This window comes from Desmodus rotundus, chromosome 1 (assembly GCF_022682495.2).
Source record: "Desmodus rotundus isolate HL8 chromosome 1, HLdesRot8A.1, whole genome shotgun sequence".
Taxonomy (NCBI): Eukaryota; Metazoa; Chordata; class Mammalia; order Chiroptera; family Phyllostomidae; genus Desmodus; species Desmodus rotundus.
Genome location: NC_071387.1, coordinates 42289347 through 42308103, shown reverse-complemented (window position 1 = coordinate 42308103; position 18757 = coordinate 42289347). Strand labels below are relative to the sequence as shown.

The following is an 18757-nucleotide window of genomic DNA, read 5'->3' as shown; positions in this document are numbered from 1 at the left end:
TAAAAGTATGTTCTAATGCTTAATGTGTAAAAATTTAAGTGCTAGGCCTCAGGGATGATTAAAATGAGAGAGACAGTATTGTTGTATGTAAATTAGCTTATAATTTAATAGTTGATCTTTATTTAGATTCTGCTATTATTTGTCTCCCTCTGTGTTTTTCTCATTCTTTTTTGGCACTCATTACAAAGAGTTGAGAGAAATCTGTCTTAGGTTATGAATTGAGCCAAGGAGGTTATCCTGAGCAACTTACCTCACTTATCTTTTCTCTGCTTCCTTTACAAGTTAAAAGGGGAAACAGATGGATACAGAGAAACTGATCAGAAATTCAGAAATTATATTTATATAATGGAAGTCAGTGTTTAATACGGGGTGGGCAAAAGTAGGTTTACAGTTGTGAGTATGTGAAACACAGTTTATTCTCGTATTATTGATTTATTAATTATTGTATTATTCACCATCCCTGTATAATCTCTTTTCCTGAATTTCTCATGTACCTTCATTCCTTAAAACTGTATATTGTTTTTAAAGCTACTTTATTGGACTATTTTGCCTTTTAGAGAACATTCTTGCTTTCACAGCTTATGTTAGTGTCTTGAGGAGGAGTTTAGTTAGTTAGCCTTTATTGTACTTAGAGATGACAATATGATGAATAGGTAGGAAAAAGATAAAAGAAACTTTTTTACCAATTAAGTGACAGTTCACCTGACCAAATTATAGTACTGGGGAACTATGGAAACTGTAGAAAGGATATATAAGAAGTGAAAATTAGTATTTTCAACTTGATCCCTTGAGTACTTTGAAACTCTTGGAATGTAACTTAGTTTATTAAAATTTGTATTATTTTCCAGTATTTCGCCCCATATCTGCTAATGCCAAACTTCAGATGAATCGCCGATCTGATTTCGACTTTTCTGCCCCCAAGATAAACCTGGATGTTGAGTTACATGACATAGCAATTGAATTTAATAAACCACAGGTGATTTTTTAAATGGTATTTTAAATTGTGAGTTATAGTTTGAAGAACTAAGATTTTAAATGTTTTTCAAAAATTCTTAATGTTACATGATAAAATTCCTTTAGGAAGTCAGTAATTTAACTTTTGTTTTCAGTAATTGGAAAAAACCTGAAACATGTAAGAACTTTAATTTTTTTGCTTCACAGTATTTCAGTCTTATGGAGCTTCTTGAATCAGTTGATATGATGACGCAAAATCTACCATATAGGAAATTCAGACCTGATGTACCTGTTCACGACCATGCCAGAGAATGGTAAAATGTCTTTAAATAATTGAAGTGTAATTGACATATGTCATATTAGTTACAGGTGTACAAATAATGATTCAAATGATCGTGATAATAGATTTAGTTACCATTCATACCATATATAGCTACAACGTTTTTCTTGTGAAAAGAACTTTTAAGATCTACTCTCTTAGCAACTTTTATGTATGCAGTACAATATTAAGCATAGTCACCATGCTGTATATTACATCCCTGTGACTTATTTTATAACTGAAAGCTTGAACCTTTTGACCTCCTTTACCCATTTTGCCTACCCCAAACCCTATCTCTGGGAATTACCAATCTGTTCTGTGTATCTGTGAGCTCCATTTTTTTTTTTTTAAAGATTATATAAGTGAGATCATACAGAACTTGTCTTTCTCTGACTTACTTCACTTAGCAGAATGCCCTCAGGGCTCATTTATGTTATCATAAGTGGCAAGATTCTATTTTTTATGGCTGAGTAATACAGTATTTCATTGTATACATATCACCACACTTTATTTATTCATTTTTCCATCGATGGACACTTGGGTTGTTTCCATGTCTTGGCTGTTGTAGATAATGTGGCAGTGCACTGGGGCATGCATATACTTTTGACTTATCTTTTCATTTCCTCCAGGTGAATGTCCATAAGTGGAATTGCTTGAGCTACAACGTTTTTTTTAAGATTTAAAAAATAAAGCAGAAAAGCGAATTTCTTGACTTTTTAAAGATACTCTCTTTAAAGGCTGATACAAACTGAAGTTTGATTTGCAATGAGAAATTTATGTAGCTGATTTTGCTTATTATGCTAATAAAATTCACTTAAGGGATTCTTTTTTTTTATTGTTGTTCAAGTACAGTTGTCTCCATTTTCACCCCACCACAGCCCCCCGACCCCATGCCACCCATTCCCGCCTCCTGCCCTTGAACCTACCCCCTTTGGCTTTGTCCATGTGTCCTTTATACATGTTCTTTGATGTCCCTTCCCATATTTTCCCCCATTATCCCTCTCTCCCCTCCTTTCTGGTTACTGTCAGTTCTTTATTTCAGTGTCTCTGATTATATTTTGCTTGCTTATTTATTTTGTTGATTAGGTTCCACTTATAATGGAATTTACAACTGGGGATACTAGAATATAATTTATCTACTGTATTTTTGGAATTATTATACTATATTCAGTTTGTTGTCCATCAGTATCTTTAAAAATTTTCAAATTTCTTTATTATACACTTTAAACCTATTAAACTTGTAAAGGTTATGGGAGTATTTAAAGTACTATCCTTTTTTGAAATTCAGAAGTCTTGTTATTCTAGTTATTAGGTTCTTCCATAGTTTCTAGAAGTTGTAATTATTCTTTAGTTGACTCTTAATTACTATTTAGGGGACTAAAGTACTATTTGCCAATTAATACTTTAATAGTTTTTCTGTAGACCTTTACTTATTGTAACAAAATTAAAGGATTTTGCTTATTTTCACTGAGGAAGGAGATATTAATTATTGTGAAAATAAACATGATGTTTGAAAAAAAGCAGGTGCTCAGATAATACACCATTTTTATACTCTCTGAATGATATGTATGTTAGAGTAGAAGCAGTATTAACTGTATGTCATACTGTTGGTTTGAGGGTATTAAGTGTAGGGTTTTTGTTTTGTTTTTGAACTAGGTGGGCTTATGCTATTCGTGGTATTCTTGAAGTAAATGTTTGCCCCCGCTTACGGATGTGGTCATGGAAGCATGTTAGAGAACATCGGCAAAAAATGAAGCAATACAAAGAACTGTATAAGAAAAAAATTACAAGCAAGAAGCCACCTGGTGAACTTCTCAGCCTTTTGGAGGTTCGCATTTTTAAAAATTGTTGAGTATTTTTAGTACTTCCTAATTATTTGTTCTAATTTTGACTGACCATTCTCTGTCTCTCTTTTGCTTAGATTTTTTTTTATTCCTGATTAAAGTCAGTTGGGTGATGTAAACTTTGGTGTTATTTTCATGGGGGCTTTTGGAATTTAACATGATTCTCAATCTGGAGAGATTTGGGTTTATGCAAATAGTAACTTGAAGCCTTATATTATTAAGACACTTTTAACTTCAAAAGCCTAAAAAGTTTTTCCTACATTGATTCCAATTTCTCTGTGTTGGTTTCTAGGCCTTGCATTATGTCACTAGTGCATTTCCCTTTGTTACCACCATGTGACTGTGATTCATCAAATAGAATCTCCTGTCTTCTATACGTTTTATGCTTATGGCCATATCTGTGCTCATGTATTCCGTCTGCCTTTCCTCATCTCTCTGCCTGTCCCAGTTTTACTCAGCCCTCAAGTTCTACATAAGTCCCATCTCTTCTCTGAATTTTCTGCCCACATAGAGCTCTTTTTCTTTTAATTCCTGTGGCATTTCTAGTTTTTACCAGCAACTTCACATTTAAGTATTTATCTTGAGAGTTCTCTAAATATTAGTCATCTTATCGTTCAGCATTATAGTATATTCTAGAAGGGACTGTTTTACAGATGAATAAAGATAGCTGACCATTTTGAATCCAGGCCAGTTTCCAACTAGCGACACCTAAAGACTGAGTTTTATTGTTATTTTCAAAGTAGATTTTCTGAAGACCTGCGCTAATATAAATGCTTAAATTTTTAGAGGCCTTTTGGGCTAGTTACAGATTTCCTTACTTAGTTTTGGATCTTAACCTGAATCCTCTAAGTCTGCTGGACAGTAGAACCCTGAGTTGTTTTCTAAACAGTAGGTCATGGTTGCTTCTCTTTGGAAGGAAAACTGGTCTGCACGTGGAACTCTCAAAAGTAATCATGGACATCATGTAGAGTGATGTGGTGAAAGGTCTAGCTTATTGCAGTTTATTTCAATAGCCATAACAACTTTGAAAAGTATACAATTTAAAAACAAGTTTTTTAAGTGTATGTAGATCTAGTTGGAGTATCTCAGTGATGACGTATAATACTGTGCTGTGCACATAATGTGAAGGTTTTATAATTGTATTTTTAGTTGAAAGTGACACTGTGTTTATCCTTAGTACAGTCAAAACCCAAGTGAAAGTCATTTTACACAGTGCATGTGTGGTATCTTTTAGAATGTGTTCGTAAGTCTTGTAGAGTTGTAACTCATATGCATGATACAATGTTTTTTTGTTCACAAAGTTTTCCATTATTACTAATTTCCAAGCTGATATATAAAAATAAATATAAATATATGAAACTATTGCTTCTCAGAACTTAATAGGAATATTATGTCAATGGATGATCTGCTTCCTGCTTCCCGTTATATCTTTAGCACAGCAATGTGACATTGTATATACTAAAGTTATTTATGTAAACACATTTCTATTTATATTTTTAGGAGTTGGAAAAGACCCTGGATGTATTTAGTATAACTGTAGTGAGACAACAAGCGGAAGTTGAGGTAATTTCAGGTTATCTTTCAGTTAGTAAATGTAAATGTCGATTGATACAGATTTGCAAGTGCTGTGATATTATTAGTATGGTGCTCTGTTATAGTATTTCCTAAAAGGGATTCAAATTTGCTTTTTTGTATTTGTTATAAGATAATTTAATGTTTTGATACATCCATTGAAAGCAGACATGTTCTATTAGAAAAATACTCTTTCTAAGTTATTGGACTTATCAAATACTCAGAGTTCATGTGGAAATGAAAAGCCAATTTTTTTGTTTGTTTTTGGTTTTGGAATTACCTTTGCTTATAAGACAGTGGGGTTAATGGCCTGGTAATACTAAATTCTTATGTTTGGCTAATATTGCAGTTATTTCATTATGTTGTCAGTTTGTGTATTGTTTACACTTATTTACTTAAGTGGACAAGTTTTGAAATATCAGGCTTCTATTTCTTTAGATCGTTCAATAAAGGATAATTTGTCATTTATTTGAAAATTTATTTTAGGTAAAGAAAGCTGGATACAGGATTTACAGAGAAGGAACAAAAGATTCAGAGGAAAATAAAGGATGGTTTAACTGGTTGTGGAGTTGGTCAGAATCAAAGACTGAAGAACAGCAGCCAGATATTAAACCTGGAAGTACGTTCATTTTATTTTATATCAGTGCGGTTAATCATCAGGTGTGGTAATGTAGCTAATCATCAGGTATGAAAACTGTTTTGCAGAAAATTCTCTAATTAAATAGGCATTGTAAGTATATATGCACATGATACATACTTTATCCTTTTTATCAATAAAATTACTATTAAAACATTGTAAGTATATGCCATATAAAAATTAAATTTTTTTATCTTATTAGTGTTTGCAAAAGAATTGCCCATTGGGTTTAGTAAATGCATATAACACAATAACAGATAAATAAAAACTACAAATGTGTATAAATCATTGCAAATCTTTATTGAAGTCAGATCATTTCTTGGAAAGATATTTGTTTCCCAACCAAATGCTTAAGATTATAGCTTTGGAGTCTTAGGGGCTTGGGTTTATTCATGGATCTATCACTTATGAGCACTGTGGCCCTGGTAAATTATTTAAGCTCTTTGAGTCTCAATTTTATCATTTGGAAGATGGGAAATTATGGTATTAATAATTTGCTTACTTTGATAATTAATATTTGCTTACTTTGTGTGCTAAGTGTGTTGCCTAGCACAGTGTCATTCAGTGCCTAATATGGTTAAACCATTCTATATGCTCTTGGTTAATACCAATATTTACAAATTTATATTGCTAAGTTTATGTACTTAGAAATTTATATTTTTGGAGAATAATTCTTCTAAAATTGCCAATGCCATTCTAACATTGTAACTATGATTTCTTGAAAGTATTATAAAAAGAGAATAAGTTTACATTTAATTTATTAAAGGCAACTAAATTATAGATTAGTTTTATCTTGGTATCAGTTAAAAACACAAAACACTTTTATATAATTTGTAGGTCTTGAAGAAATCTTGACACCTGAAGAAAAAACATCACTCTATGAAGCAATTGGCTATAGTGAAACAGCTGTTGACCCAACCTTGCCAAAATCAGTAAGAGGTTTTCTTGCCTTACTACCTTTAATGATAGTGATACCTGTTTTTAATCCTTTAGGAAATACGTGTTGCTTTTTCTTTAATCTTTTTCTGGGTCTGTAATTTTTTTTTTTTTAATTTTTAAGGTAGGGATAAACATTGTCTTGTACTTCGTAGTGTTATATGGTGATTCTTTAAGATATAAAGGGTTGCTTTTGAAGTATTTTCTGGTTTTTGGAAAGAATAAACTATATGAATAGGATGTAAATAAGAATGGTTGTTGTTTTCATTGTGTGTGTGTATACTTATTTAATTTATTCATCTGAATATACTCTAGTTTGAAGCCATGAAGTTTTATGTACACTTGAAAAGTATGTCTATTGTTCTAAGAGAGGAACAACAAAAACCTGAGCTGTTGGATATTGTAGTAGAAGAATTTAGCACTTCGATTGTACAAAGACCGGGAGCACAAGCAATTAAGTAAGTACTAATTTATTTTCTTTTATCTATAAGAAAAATATTTCACTGTGAAGTTGGGAGTTCGATTATAATTTTCCAGTTATTTTCTTTTTTTAAAAAAATTATTTATTGTTTACGGAAGAGGGGAAGGGAGAGAGGGAGAGAAACATCAATGTATGGTTGCCTCTTATGTGCCCCCCACTGAGGTCCTGGCCGGCAACCCAGGCATGTGCCCTAGACTGGGAATCAAATTATTGACCCTTTGGTATGCAGGTTGCCAGTCAATCCACTGAGCAACTCCAGCCAGAGTAAATTTTGCAGTATTTTTCAAAGAGTACTACGTTTTAATGTATCCTTTTGTATTTTTAGGAACTTAAGTTTTTTTCAGTAATACATTTCTTTATAATTATTAAAATAATATGTAGTCAGTAGAAAACTGCATGCTCAGGAAACATAGACACTATGGAATGACACAAAAGATCTCAGCAGTCACACAATGCAGAAACAGCATTGATAATTTGGTTTTTATCCGGAAATGTCTTTATTTTACCTTTTTAAAAAAGATTTTATTTATTTTTAGAGAGGGAAGGGAGGAAGAGAGAGAGAGAAACATCAATGTGTGGTTGCCTCTAGAGCACCCCCTACTGGGGACCTGCCCACAGCTCAGGCATGTGCCCTGACTGGGAATCGAATTGGTGACCCTTTGGTTAGCAGGCTGATGCTCAATCCACTGAGCCACATCAGCTAGGGCTACCTTTGTTTTTAAAAATAGATTTACTGATATACAATTCACATATTTACTTCATTTAAAGTGTAGAATTCATTTGTTTGTGACACTGTATTGTATACCAAATTACACTGGTATGTTTATCAGGTTGTGCAACAATTAACACTAGCTAATTCCACAACATTTTTATACTCTAAAAAGAAATCCTAATACCCATTAGCAGTCACTCCTTATTCCCTCCTCCCTTGTGTCTAGCAAAAACTAATTTATTTTTGCGCATTTATCTGTTTTGGACATTTAATATACACAGAATCGTACAATATATGGCTCTTTCTATCTGGAGTCTTACACTTGATATCTTCAAGGTTCATCCATGGTATAACATGAATTAGTGCTTCATTCACTTTTATTGCCTAATAATATTGCGTTTCATGGTTATGCCACATTTTGTCTATTCATCAGGTGATGAATAGTGGATTGATTTTACTTATTGACTGTTATGCATAATAGTTCTATGAATATTCTTAGACAATGTTTTGCGTGGGCAATAAGTTTTGAATTATCTTGGGTATATACCTATACAATGGAGTTGTTGTCTTATATGGTAACTCTGTTTAACCTTTTGAGGAATTGCCAGACTTTTCCATTTCTACCAATAGTGTATAAGGTTTCTAATTTATCTGTATCATTGGCAGCACTTGTGTGTCCTTTTCAATATAGCCATCCTAATGGTTATAAACTGGTATCTATCTCACTGGTTTTGATTTGCATTTCCCTGATTGCTAATGAAGTTGAGCATCTTTTATGTGGTTAGTGGCTGTAGTTTTTGGAAAAATGTCTATTAAGTTCTTTTGCCTATTTTTATTTATTTATTTATTTATTTATTTATTTTTATTTTAATTTTTTATTGTTACTCAATTACAGTTGTGTGCCTTTTCTCCCCATCCCTCCACTTCACCCCAGCTGAACCCCCCTCCCTCCCCCACCTCTACCCTCCCCCTTGATTTTGTCGCTGTGTCCTTTCTAGTAGTTCCTGTAATCCCCTCTCCTCACTGTCCCCTCCCCACTCCCCCCTGACCATTGTTAGATTGTTCTTAACTTCAATGTCTCTGGTTATATTTTGTTTCCTTTTTTCTTCTATTTATTATGTTCCAGTTAAAGGTGAGATCATATGGTATTTATTCCTCACCGTCTGGCTTATTTCACTTAGCATAATGCTCTCCAGTTCCATCCATGCTGTTGCAAAGGGTATAAGCTCCTTCTTTCTCTCTGCTGTGTAGAATTCCATTGTGTAAATATACCATAGTTTTTGGATCTACTTGTTTGCTGATGGGCACTTAGGTTGCTTCTAGTACTTGGCTATTGTAAATTGTGCTGCTATGAACATTGGGGTGCACAGGTTCTTTTGGATTGGTGTTTCAGGGTTCTTAGGGTATAATCCCAGCAGCGGAATTGCTGGGTCAAAGGGCAGCTCCATTTTTAGTTTTCTGAGGAAATTCCATACTGTTTTCCACAGTGGCCTCACCAGTCTGCATTCCCACCAACAGTGCACTAGGGTTCCCTTTTCTCTGCATCCTCTCCAACATTTGTTTGTGGATTTGTTTATGTTGGCCACTCTGACTGGTGTGAGATGGTACCTCATTGTGGTTTTAATTTGCATCTGTCTGATGGCTAGTGATGCTGAGCATCTTTTCATATGTCTCTGGGCCCTCTGTATGTCTTCCTTGGAGAAGTGTCTGTTCAAGTCCTTTGCCCATTTTTTAATTGGGTTGTTTGTCTTCCTGGAGTGCAGTATTGTGAGTTCTTTATATATTTTGGAGATCAGGCCCTTGTCTGAGGTATCATTGGCAAATATGTTTTCCCATACTGTTGGTTCTCTTTGTAATTTAGTGCTGTTTCTTTAGCCATGCAGAAGCTTTTTATTTTGATGAGGTCCCATTTGTTTATTCTTTCCTTTATGTCCCTTGCTTTAGGGGACATGTCTGCGAGGATATTGCTGCGTGGAATGTCTGAGACTTTCCTGCCAATGTTTTCCTCTAGGTCTTTTATGGTGTTACGACTTGTATTTAAGTCTTTTATCCATCTTGAGTTTATTTTTGTGTATGGCGTAAGTTGGTGATCGAGTTTCATTTTTTTGCACGTAGCTGTCCAGATCTCCCAACACCATCTGTTGAAGAGGCTGTTTTTGCTCCATTTTATGCTCCTGCCTCCTTTGTCAAATATTAATTGACCGTAAAGACTTGAGTTTATTTCTGGGCTCTCTATTCTGTTCCATTGGTCTATGTGCCTGTTTTTATGCCAGTACCAGGCTGTTTTGATTACCGTGGCCTTGTAATACAGTTTGATATCAGGTATTGTGATCCCTCCTGCTTTGTTCTTCTTTCTCAAAATTGCTGCAGCTATTCGGGGTCATTTATGGTTCCATATAAATTTCTGAAATGTTTGTTCTATATCTGTGAAATATGTCATGGGTACCCTAATAGGGATTGCATTGAATCTATAAATTGCTTTGGGTAGTATGGCCATTTTGATAATGTTAATTCTTCCAATCCATCTTTTGCCTATTTTAAAATTAGGTTTTCTTTATTATTGAGTTGTAAGAGTTCTTTGTATTTCTGTAAGCCTTTTATCAGATCCAATATTTTCCATTAATTTCTCCCATTATTTTCTTTTCATTTTTAATGGTATGTGTTGAAGCACAAATGTTTTTAATTTTGAAAAGTCCATTTTATTTATTGATTGATTGATTTTATTAAGTATATTTTATTGATTATGGTATTACAGTTGTCCCAATTTTCCCCCTTTATGCCCCCTCTGACCTGCACCTCCCAACCCTCCAGCATTTCCCCCCCACTTAGTTCATGTCCATGGATTGTACATATAAGTTTTTTGAATTCTGTTTCCTATACTATTTTTGACCTCTCCACATCTAATTTGTGCCTACCAATTATGCTTCTTCTTCCCTGTACCTTTTCCCCCCTATTCTCTACCTCCCTCTCCCCACTTAAAACCCTCCATGTGATGTCCAATTCTCTGATTCTGATCCTGTTCTAGTTTGCTTAGTTTTTGTTTTTGTAGTTTTTCTTTTTTTTTAGGTTCATTTGTTGATAGTTGTGAGTTTGTCATCATTTTACTGTTTATAGTTTTTGATCTTCTTCAATTTCTTAGATAAGTCCTTTTAACATTTCATATAATAAGAGCTTGGTGATGACGAACTCCTTTAACTATACCTTATATGGGAAGCACTTAATCTGCCCTTCCATTCTAAATGATAACTTTGCTGGATAGAGTAACCTAGGTTGTAAGTCCTTGTTTTTCATGACTTTGAATACTTCTTTCCAGCCGCTTCTTGCCTGCAAGGTTTCTTTTGAGAAATCAGCTGATGGTCTTATGGGAACTCCTTTGTAGGTAACTCTCATCTTTTCTCCTGCTGCTTTTAAGATTCTCTCCTTTATCTTTAATCTTTGGTAATTTAATTATGGTGTGTCTTGGTGTGGCCCTCTTTGGGTCCAACTTGTTTGGGACTCTCTGTGCTTCCTGAACTTGTATGTGTATTTCCTTTATCAAATTAGGGAAGTTCTCTTTCATTATTTTTTAAAATAAGTTTTCAGTTTCTTGCTCTTCCTTTTCTCCTTCTACCACCCCTATGATTTGGATGTTGGAACATTTAAAGTTTTCCCAGAGGTTCCTAAGCCTCTCCTCATTTTTTTTGAATTCTTATTTCTTCTTTCTGTCCCAGATGAATGTTTATTTCTTCCCTTTGTTCCAAATCATTTATTTGAATCCCAGCTCCGGTCCCTTCTCTTTTGGTTCCCTGTATATTTTTCTTTATTTCACTTTGTATAGCGTTCAGTTCTTCCTTTATTTTGCATTCGTACTCAGTCATTTCTGTGAGCATCCTGATCACCAGTGTTTTGGACTCTGCATCTGATAGGTTGGCTGTCTCCTTTTGATTTATTTGGAATTTTGAGGGTTTTCCTTCTGAAAATTACCAGGAACTTTGGATTTTACCTCTAAGATTTCTAGATTAATTCCTGTGCTCACCTTGGGAGCACATATACTAGCTTAATTCCATTTTGATTGGAGAAGATACTGTGTACAATTTTACTCCTTGTAAATTTTTAAAGACATACTTTGGCCTGACATATGTTCTATTTTGGAGAATGTTCCATATGTCTGCATTTGAGAAGAATGTGTATTCTGTTGCTGTTGGGTGGAGTGCTCCATATATGTCTGTTGTATCTAACTGAGTCATAGTGTTCCAGTTCTCTATTACTTTATTGTTCTTTGGTCTGGATTTCTGCCTTTATTGAGGGTGAGGTATTGAAGTCTTTTCACTGTTAATACAGAATTGTCTGTTTCTCCCTTCAGTTTTGTCAATATGTGATTCATGTATTTTTGGTATTTGCATACATGTTCATAATTATGTTTGATAAATTCACATTTTTTATCATCATAAAATCACCTTTTTTTGTAACAGTTCTTGACTTTAAGACTATTTTGTATAATATTAACATAACTACCCAGCTCCCTTTTGGTTACTCTTCGCATAGAATATCTTTTTATCCTTTCATGTTCAACCTTTTTGTGTCTTTGAATGTGAAGTGAGTCTCTCTGTAGACAGTATATTTTATCATGATATTTCACCTATTCTGATAGTCTCTGTTTTTAAATTGATGACTTTAATCCACTGCCATTTAAAGTAAATAGGGAAGGGCTTCTGTCATTTTGCTATATGTTTACTGTATGTTTTGTACCTTCCCCCTCAACTTTAATTCTGCCTTCTTTTGTGTTCAATTTCATTTCAATTTTTTCCTATTTTTTTCTGTGTATACTTTAGTTACTTTCTTAGTGGAAACCATGGAGATTACAATTAACATTCTAAATTGAAGATAATCTAGTGTAAATTGATACTAACTTAGCTTCAATAACCCACAAAAACTCTGCTCCCCGAGAGGTAAATTTATCCCCTATATGTTACTATTTTCACTATATTCCATGCCTATTAACCTAGATTTATGATTGTTTTTATGCAGTTGTCTTTAGACCTAGAGGAAATAAAGAAGTGAGAAACCAAAAATAAAACAATGCTGGATTTTATATTCATCAATGTAATTCTTTATTTCTTAACTAACGTAGCTTCTAGTTACTGTATCCCCTCCTGTTAGCCTGAAGGGATTCCCTTTAGCATTTCTTGTAGGACAAATCTAGTGACAAATTAGATGGGCATTTGTTCATCTGTAAATGTTCATTTCTTTTTAATTTTAGGAGGATAGTGTTGTCAGATATAGAATTCTTGGTTGACACTTTTTTCTTTTGACACTTTGAGTGTATCATCTCATTGACTTCACTTCTGTGGGTTTTGATGATGAATCAGCTATTAATTTATTAAGTATCCTTTGTATGTGATGTTTATTCTCTCTTACTGCTTTGTTTTGACTTTTGGTGGTTTAATTATGTGTTGTGTGTGTGAGTCTTTTTGAATTCATCTTAGAGTTTGTTCAGCTTCCTTGTTTAGGTTCATGGCTTATATCATATTTGATAAGTTCTGGGCCATTATTTCTTCAAATATGATTTCTGTCCCTTTCTTTTTATCTTCTTCTGAGATTCCCAGCATACCTGTGTTGGTCTGCTTAATGGTCTCCCACCTTAGGTACTATTCAGTGTTTGTTCATCATTCCTATTTCTTTTTTCTCCACTCTCAATACTTCCACTTGTCCTCTATTGGAGTTCACTAATTTTTTCTTTTGGTTGCTCAAATCTGATGCTGACCTTCTCTAGTGGTTTTTCATATCAACTTGTAATTTTTACCTCCAACATTTCTATTTGTTTTATTTTTACAGTTGTATAATCTTATTTATATTCTCTGTTTGTAGATTTTTCTCCTAGATTTTCTTAGTTCTTTGTCCAGGTGTTTTAAAAAATAATCATCTGTTTATTTAGTTAGCTCTTTGAGTATATTTAAGAGAATTGTTTAATATCTTTTCTAGTGTCAGTGAATTTTGTTCAAGAACTGTAAAGCACGCAAAAACTTTATTGGGTGTTTTTTCTAGGGGCTGAAATTCAGAAGCACAGACTTGGGTAGATACTCCAACTGTGTTTGGAGGGGAAAACAAAAGGACAGAATTTATAAAAGAAAAAGGGGGCTTTGAAAGAACTGTGACTGGTGCTGGCAAGCTGACTTACATTGTTATAAGTGATTAATTACTTAAGTCTCTTGGTTGGTGAAAAATTTAGTTTTTAATAGAGAGTTCAGTGATGCAGAGTCAGTTCCAGGAACTGTATCTGGATGTAGCTTTGTTGTTTAGCTCAGTTCAAAAGCACAGTTTCACACGGAAGTATATATTAGCCCAGCTTCCTGGAGGCCCTTTTGGCATCATTTCAGATTGCTCTCTTGACAGTATCAACTCAGTTTTGCTGTTTTTCTTTTATATTCCTAAACACCATATCTGGGCTTTCTCTTTATGTGTATTCTTTGTAATTTTTGGTTTAAAACTTGGCATTTTGAATTGTATAGTGTAACTCTATAGAAATTAGATTCCCTCTCCTCATTTGAGCTTGTTGCTGTTGTTGAGGACTATAGTGGGTAGAATTGTTTCCTCCCAAAAGCTATGTCAAGTTTTAACCCCTAGTACCTGTGAATGTGAACTTACTTTGAGATGGTCTGTTTCCAAATATAAAAAGGTTAATATGACTTATGTCCTTATAAGTAGAGGGAAAGTTGAACACAGACACAGAAGAAATAGGGAGGCTGAAGAAGGCAATTTAAAGACAGACACAGAAAATAATGCCATGAAATGACAGGTAGAGGTTGGCATATCAAGGGTTGTCAGCAACCACGAGAATCTTGGAGAAAAACTTGGAACATGATATCTCACAGAGCCTCCAGAGGGAAGCAGTTTGCTGACCCTTGATTTCAGAATTTTGGCCTCCCAATCTGTGAGAGAATACATTCTTGTTTTAAGCTGTCCAGTTTGTGATAATTTGTTATTACAGACCCAGTAAACTAATAACAGTGAATTTCCCAAACTGTTTTTGAAATGACTATTTGTTTGTCCTGTGAGGTCACTGATGTCTCTGTTGCACTATTTCATTGGTTAGCAGGTGAACTGACAAAGACTGCCTTAAATTCCTGGAGCCAAATCAAAGCAAAGAGAACTACTCTCTGTCTTTGCACTTGGCTGTAAGCTGTGGCACTTCTTCAGCGCCTTGTCAGACTACCTACGTCTCTGCTTTAGCCTTCATGTCCCGATTGCATGGAGCTCCCAGACTTGTATTACAAACAACAGAAATTTATTTCTCACACTCCTGAAGACTAGAACCAAGATTAGGGTGCCAGCATTGTTGGGTTCTAATGAGAGTCCTTTTCCAGATTTCAGACCACTGACTTCTTGCTGTGTCCCTGCATGGTGGAAGGGGCAGGGATCTCTCTAGTCTCTTTTATAAGACCACCAATCCCAGTGATGAGAGACTTTGCTCTCATGACCTAATTACCTCCTGAAGGCCCTAATATGGTCACATTGGGATTACAACTTCAACAAAGGAAAGTGGAGGGACACAAACATTCGACCTAGTAGCTTGTGTTAGTCTCCTGGCTTCAGCAGGCCAGGCCTGGAGAGTTTCCATCTTCCCCGTAGTCACTGCTGCAGTGAGGAATAGGTTGATAGTCATTTAAACAACTATGGCAGAGTGCTTTCTTTCTGAAAGTCAGCTGTCTTTTCCTTCATTTAGGACTTTCCTGGTTGCTCTAAGTTTTTGTTTAAATTCCAGACTTGCAAAACTGTTAATTCTGGCAGTTTTTACCAGCTTAATAATGGCCGTTTCAGTGGGGAAAGTGATTCTTTGAGCACCTGACTCTGGCATTTTAAATGACAATGTTCCGTTAACATTTTTTAGGACTCTTATTTTAGAACAGTTTTAAGCTTACAACAAAATTGGGTGGGAGGTACAGACATTTCCCATGTAGCTCCTGCCCCATATACATGCATAGTCTCCCCTATTTTCAATCTCTCTTACCAGATTGGTACTTTTTCTTTTTTAAACCAAGGATGAGCCTCATTCACATGTCATGGTCACCTAAAGTCCCTAGTTTACATTGTGATTCATTCTTGGTACTGTATATTTTATGGGTTTGGATTCTTACGGTGTCATACAGATTATTTTCACTGCTCTAAATATCTTACGTTCTGCCTAGTCATTCCCTCACCACCGACCAATCATCTTTTTAACTGTGCCCATGGTTTCGCTGTTTCCAGAATCTCATGTAGTTGGAATCATACATTATGTAGCTTTCTCAGATTGGCTTCTTTAACTTTGTAACATGCATTTAAGTTTTCTCTGTGTATTTTTATGTCTTGATAGCTCATTTTCTTTTAGTATTTACTAACATCCCATTGTCTGGATGTACTAGTTTAGTTCCATTCACCCACCGAAGGGTGACCTCTTAGTTGCTGCCAAGTTTTGGCAATATAAAGAAAGCTGCTTTTTCAGCATCTATCGATATGATCATGTGGTTTTTATCTTTTTTATTGTTTATGCAAGGTATTATGTTTATTGATTTGTGTATATTGCACTGTTTACGGGAGAGATCTGGTTCTTCTTGCTGATGCATGTAAAGAATTACAAATCAGCAACTCTGTTAGCGTGCAGTCAGTTTACTAGTGATCCGTTCCCATGGAAGAGAACGGGACTAGCTAGAGTGGAGGGTGAAAGGCAGTTTCAGGGCAAAGCAGGGAGGCAGTTAAGAGCAGCTGAAGATCAGGGTGGCAAACCCCCAGGTGGCCTGAGGCTGGGTGTCCAGAGGTCCAGTGGCCAGAGAGCCAAGAGTGCCCTGAGCCCCCAAGAGAGAAAGCAAGTTTTTTGTTCTGAGGACTTACATAGTTGGTTGGATGGGAGAAAAAAGTTAAATACTGATTGGTGGGTAAAGGTGTTACCAGCTCTCCTGGGGGGATGTGACTACCCAAATGTAGGTATGTGTGGGTGTCTATCAGCCTGAATCCTTATCTGCCTTATCTAGAATCTATTTGTTCATCTTGTCATAAAACAAATATGTGACAGGAGGCAGTTAATTAAAATTGGACCACTTTTGAAAGTTATTTATGGGCTCTTTCTGTAAGCATTTGGGACTCCCTCATAAACCCAGGTGACCAGAGGTAGACAATTGACCAAAGTTGTTTTATGGGCTTCTTCTTTGGGCAGCATGCACCCTCTCCCACATTCCAGGCCCTGGGATGAAAGCACAGTTTCAAAGCTTTCTTTCCCAGATAGTGGAAATGCTACATATAATTTCAAGGACTTCCTTTGTCTCTTGCTAACATAGTGTTTTTTGTGGTGTTGGAACACCTGCCACTATTATCAGACCAGGCTCAGGACTACTGAATTAGTGTGTAAGACATGTCTCCTCCCTCCTTCCTGCCTCGGTTTCCTATTCATTCTACCTAAGAGGTAAAAGGTGTTTCCTGGCAACCAGGATACTAGACACTGGCCAGTAACAGCAGTGCAGTCTCAGGGTTCTTCCTATGCTGTCTCCTGCCTCAGTACCATCCTTGCATCCCTGGAATGAATCCCACTTGATCATGTTGTACGATCTTTTTAATGTACTGCTGGATCCAGTTTGCCAATATTTTGTTGAGGATTTTAGCATCTATGTTCATCAGCAATACTAGCCTGTAGTTTTCTTTGTTGTATCTTTATTTGGTTTTTGAATTAAGATAATACTGGCCTCATAAAAAGAGTTTGGGAGTTTTCCCCCTTCTTGGATTTAGAGAAGTCCTAGAATAGTTATGAAATCCTAGAGGAAAACATAGGCAGGAAAATTTTAGATATCCCACGCAGCAGTATTTTCACTAATATGTCCCCTAGAGCACAGGTGGCCCGTGGGCTGAATCCGGCCCTGTACCTTGTTTTATCTGGCCTGACACCTTGTTTCTCCCCAGCAGCAGCACTGAGATCTCACTTAACTGTTACAGAGTAGTTACATTTATACAGTCCTAAAACTACATTCGGCCCTTTGAAAGCAACCACGAGGCTGATGTGGCCCTCGGTGAAAGTGAGTTTGATACCCCTGCCCTAGATAGAGCAAGAGACATAAAGGAAAGAATAAACAAATGGGACTTCATCAAGTTAAAAAGCTTCCACATGGCTAAAGTAAACATCAACAAAATGGAAAGAGAACCAACCACATGGGAAAAAATATTTGCCAGTGATACATCAGACAAAGGTTTGATCTCCAAAATATATAAAGAACTCACATGACTCCACACCAGGAAGACAAACGACCCAATTAAAAAATGGGCAAAGGACTGAACAGACACTGCTCCAAGGAGGACACACAGAGTGCTCATAAACATGAAAAAATGCTCAACATCTCTAGCCATCAGAGAGATGCAAATTAAAGCCACAGTGAGATACCACTTCACACTGGTCAGAATGGCCGTCATAAATAAATCAACAAATAAATGCTGGCGAGCTTGTAGAGTAAAGGGAACCCTATTATGCTTGTTGGTGGGAATGCAGACTGGTACAGCCACTGTGGAAAACAGTTTGGAATTTCCTCAAAAAACTAAAAATGGAACTGCCCTTCAATCCAGCAATCCCACTGCTGGGATTATACCCTAAGAGTCCTGAAATACCAATTGCAAAGAACCTACGCCCCTCAATGTTCATAGCAGCACTATTTATGATAGCCAAGTGCTGGAAACAGCCTAAGTGCCCATCAGTAAGTGAATGGATTGAAAAACTGTGGTACGTTTACACAATGGAATACTATGCAGCAGAAAGGAAGAAGGAGCTCCTACCCTTCACGAGAGTATGGATGGATCTGGAGAGCATTATGCTAAGTGAAATAAGCCAGGCAGTGAAAGACAAATGCCATATGATCTCACCTGTGAGTGGAACCTAATCAACAAAGTAAACAAATGAGCAAAATAGAACCAGGGACTTGGGAATAAAGAACAAACTGACAGTGACCAGAGGGGAGGGGGGGTGGGGGGAACAGGGAACGAAGGGGAAGAGGCAAGCAAAGGAACAGGAAAAGGACCCATGGGCACGGACAGTGGGAAGGGGACTGACTGTGGGAGTGAGGGGGTAGGGGAGAGCAATGGGAAAAGGCATGACAACTGTAACTGTAGAACAATAAAAAGTTTCTATAAACATCCACGTGCAGGTTTTTGTATAGATAAGTTTTCAGCCTCTTTGGGTAAACACTAAGAGTGTGATTACTTGCTTGTATGGTACGACTATATTTAGTGTTGTAAGAAACTGCTAAACTGTCTTCCAAAGTAACTGTACTATTTTGCATACTACCAGAAATGTACTAAGAGTTTCTGTTAT

At 35.9% G+C, this 18757-nt stretch overlaps 1 protein-coding gene across 4 annotated transcripts in view; it reads left to right on the top strand.

The window, feature by feature from the left end:
- Nucleotides 1-18757, top strand: part of VPS13A (vacuolar protein sorting 13 homolog A) — a 204021-nt gene that overhangs the window by 38510 nt on the left and 146754 nt on the right. For all 4 annotated transcript variants that reach the window (XR_008426793.2, XM_024555661.4, XM_045191605.3 and 1 more), the window contains exons 11-17: nt 849-976; nt 1162-1268; nt 2930-3101; nt 4618-4680; nt 5176-5308; nt 6164-6258; nt 6578-6720. Coding sequence is in view for 3 of the 4 variants with exons in the window: in XM_024555661.4 (XP_024411429.2) it covers nt 849-976; nt 1162-1268; nt 2930-3101; nt 4618-4680; nt 5176-5308; nt 6164-6258; nt 6578-6720 (841 nt within the window). In the remaining variant the exon portion in view is untranslated. The remainder of the gene's footprint in view (nt 1-848; nt 977-1161; nt 1269-2929; nt 3102-4617; nt 4681-5175; nt 5309-6163; nt 6259-6577; nt 6721-18757) is intronic.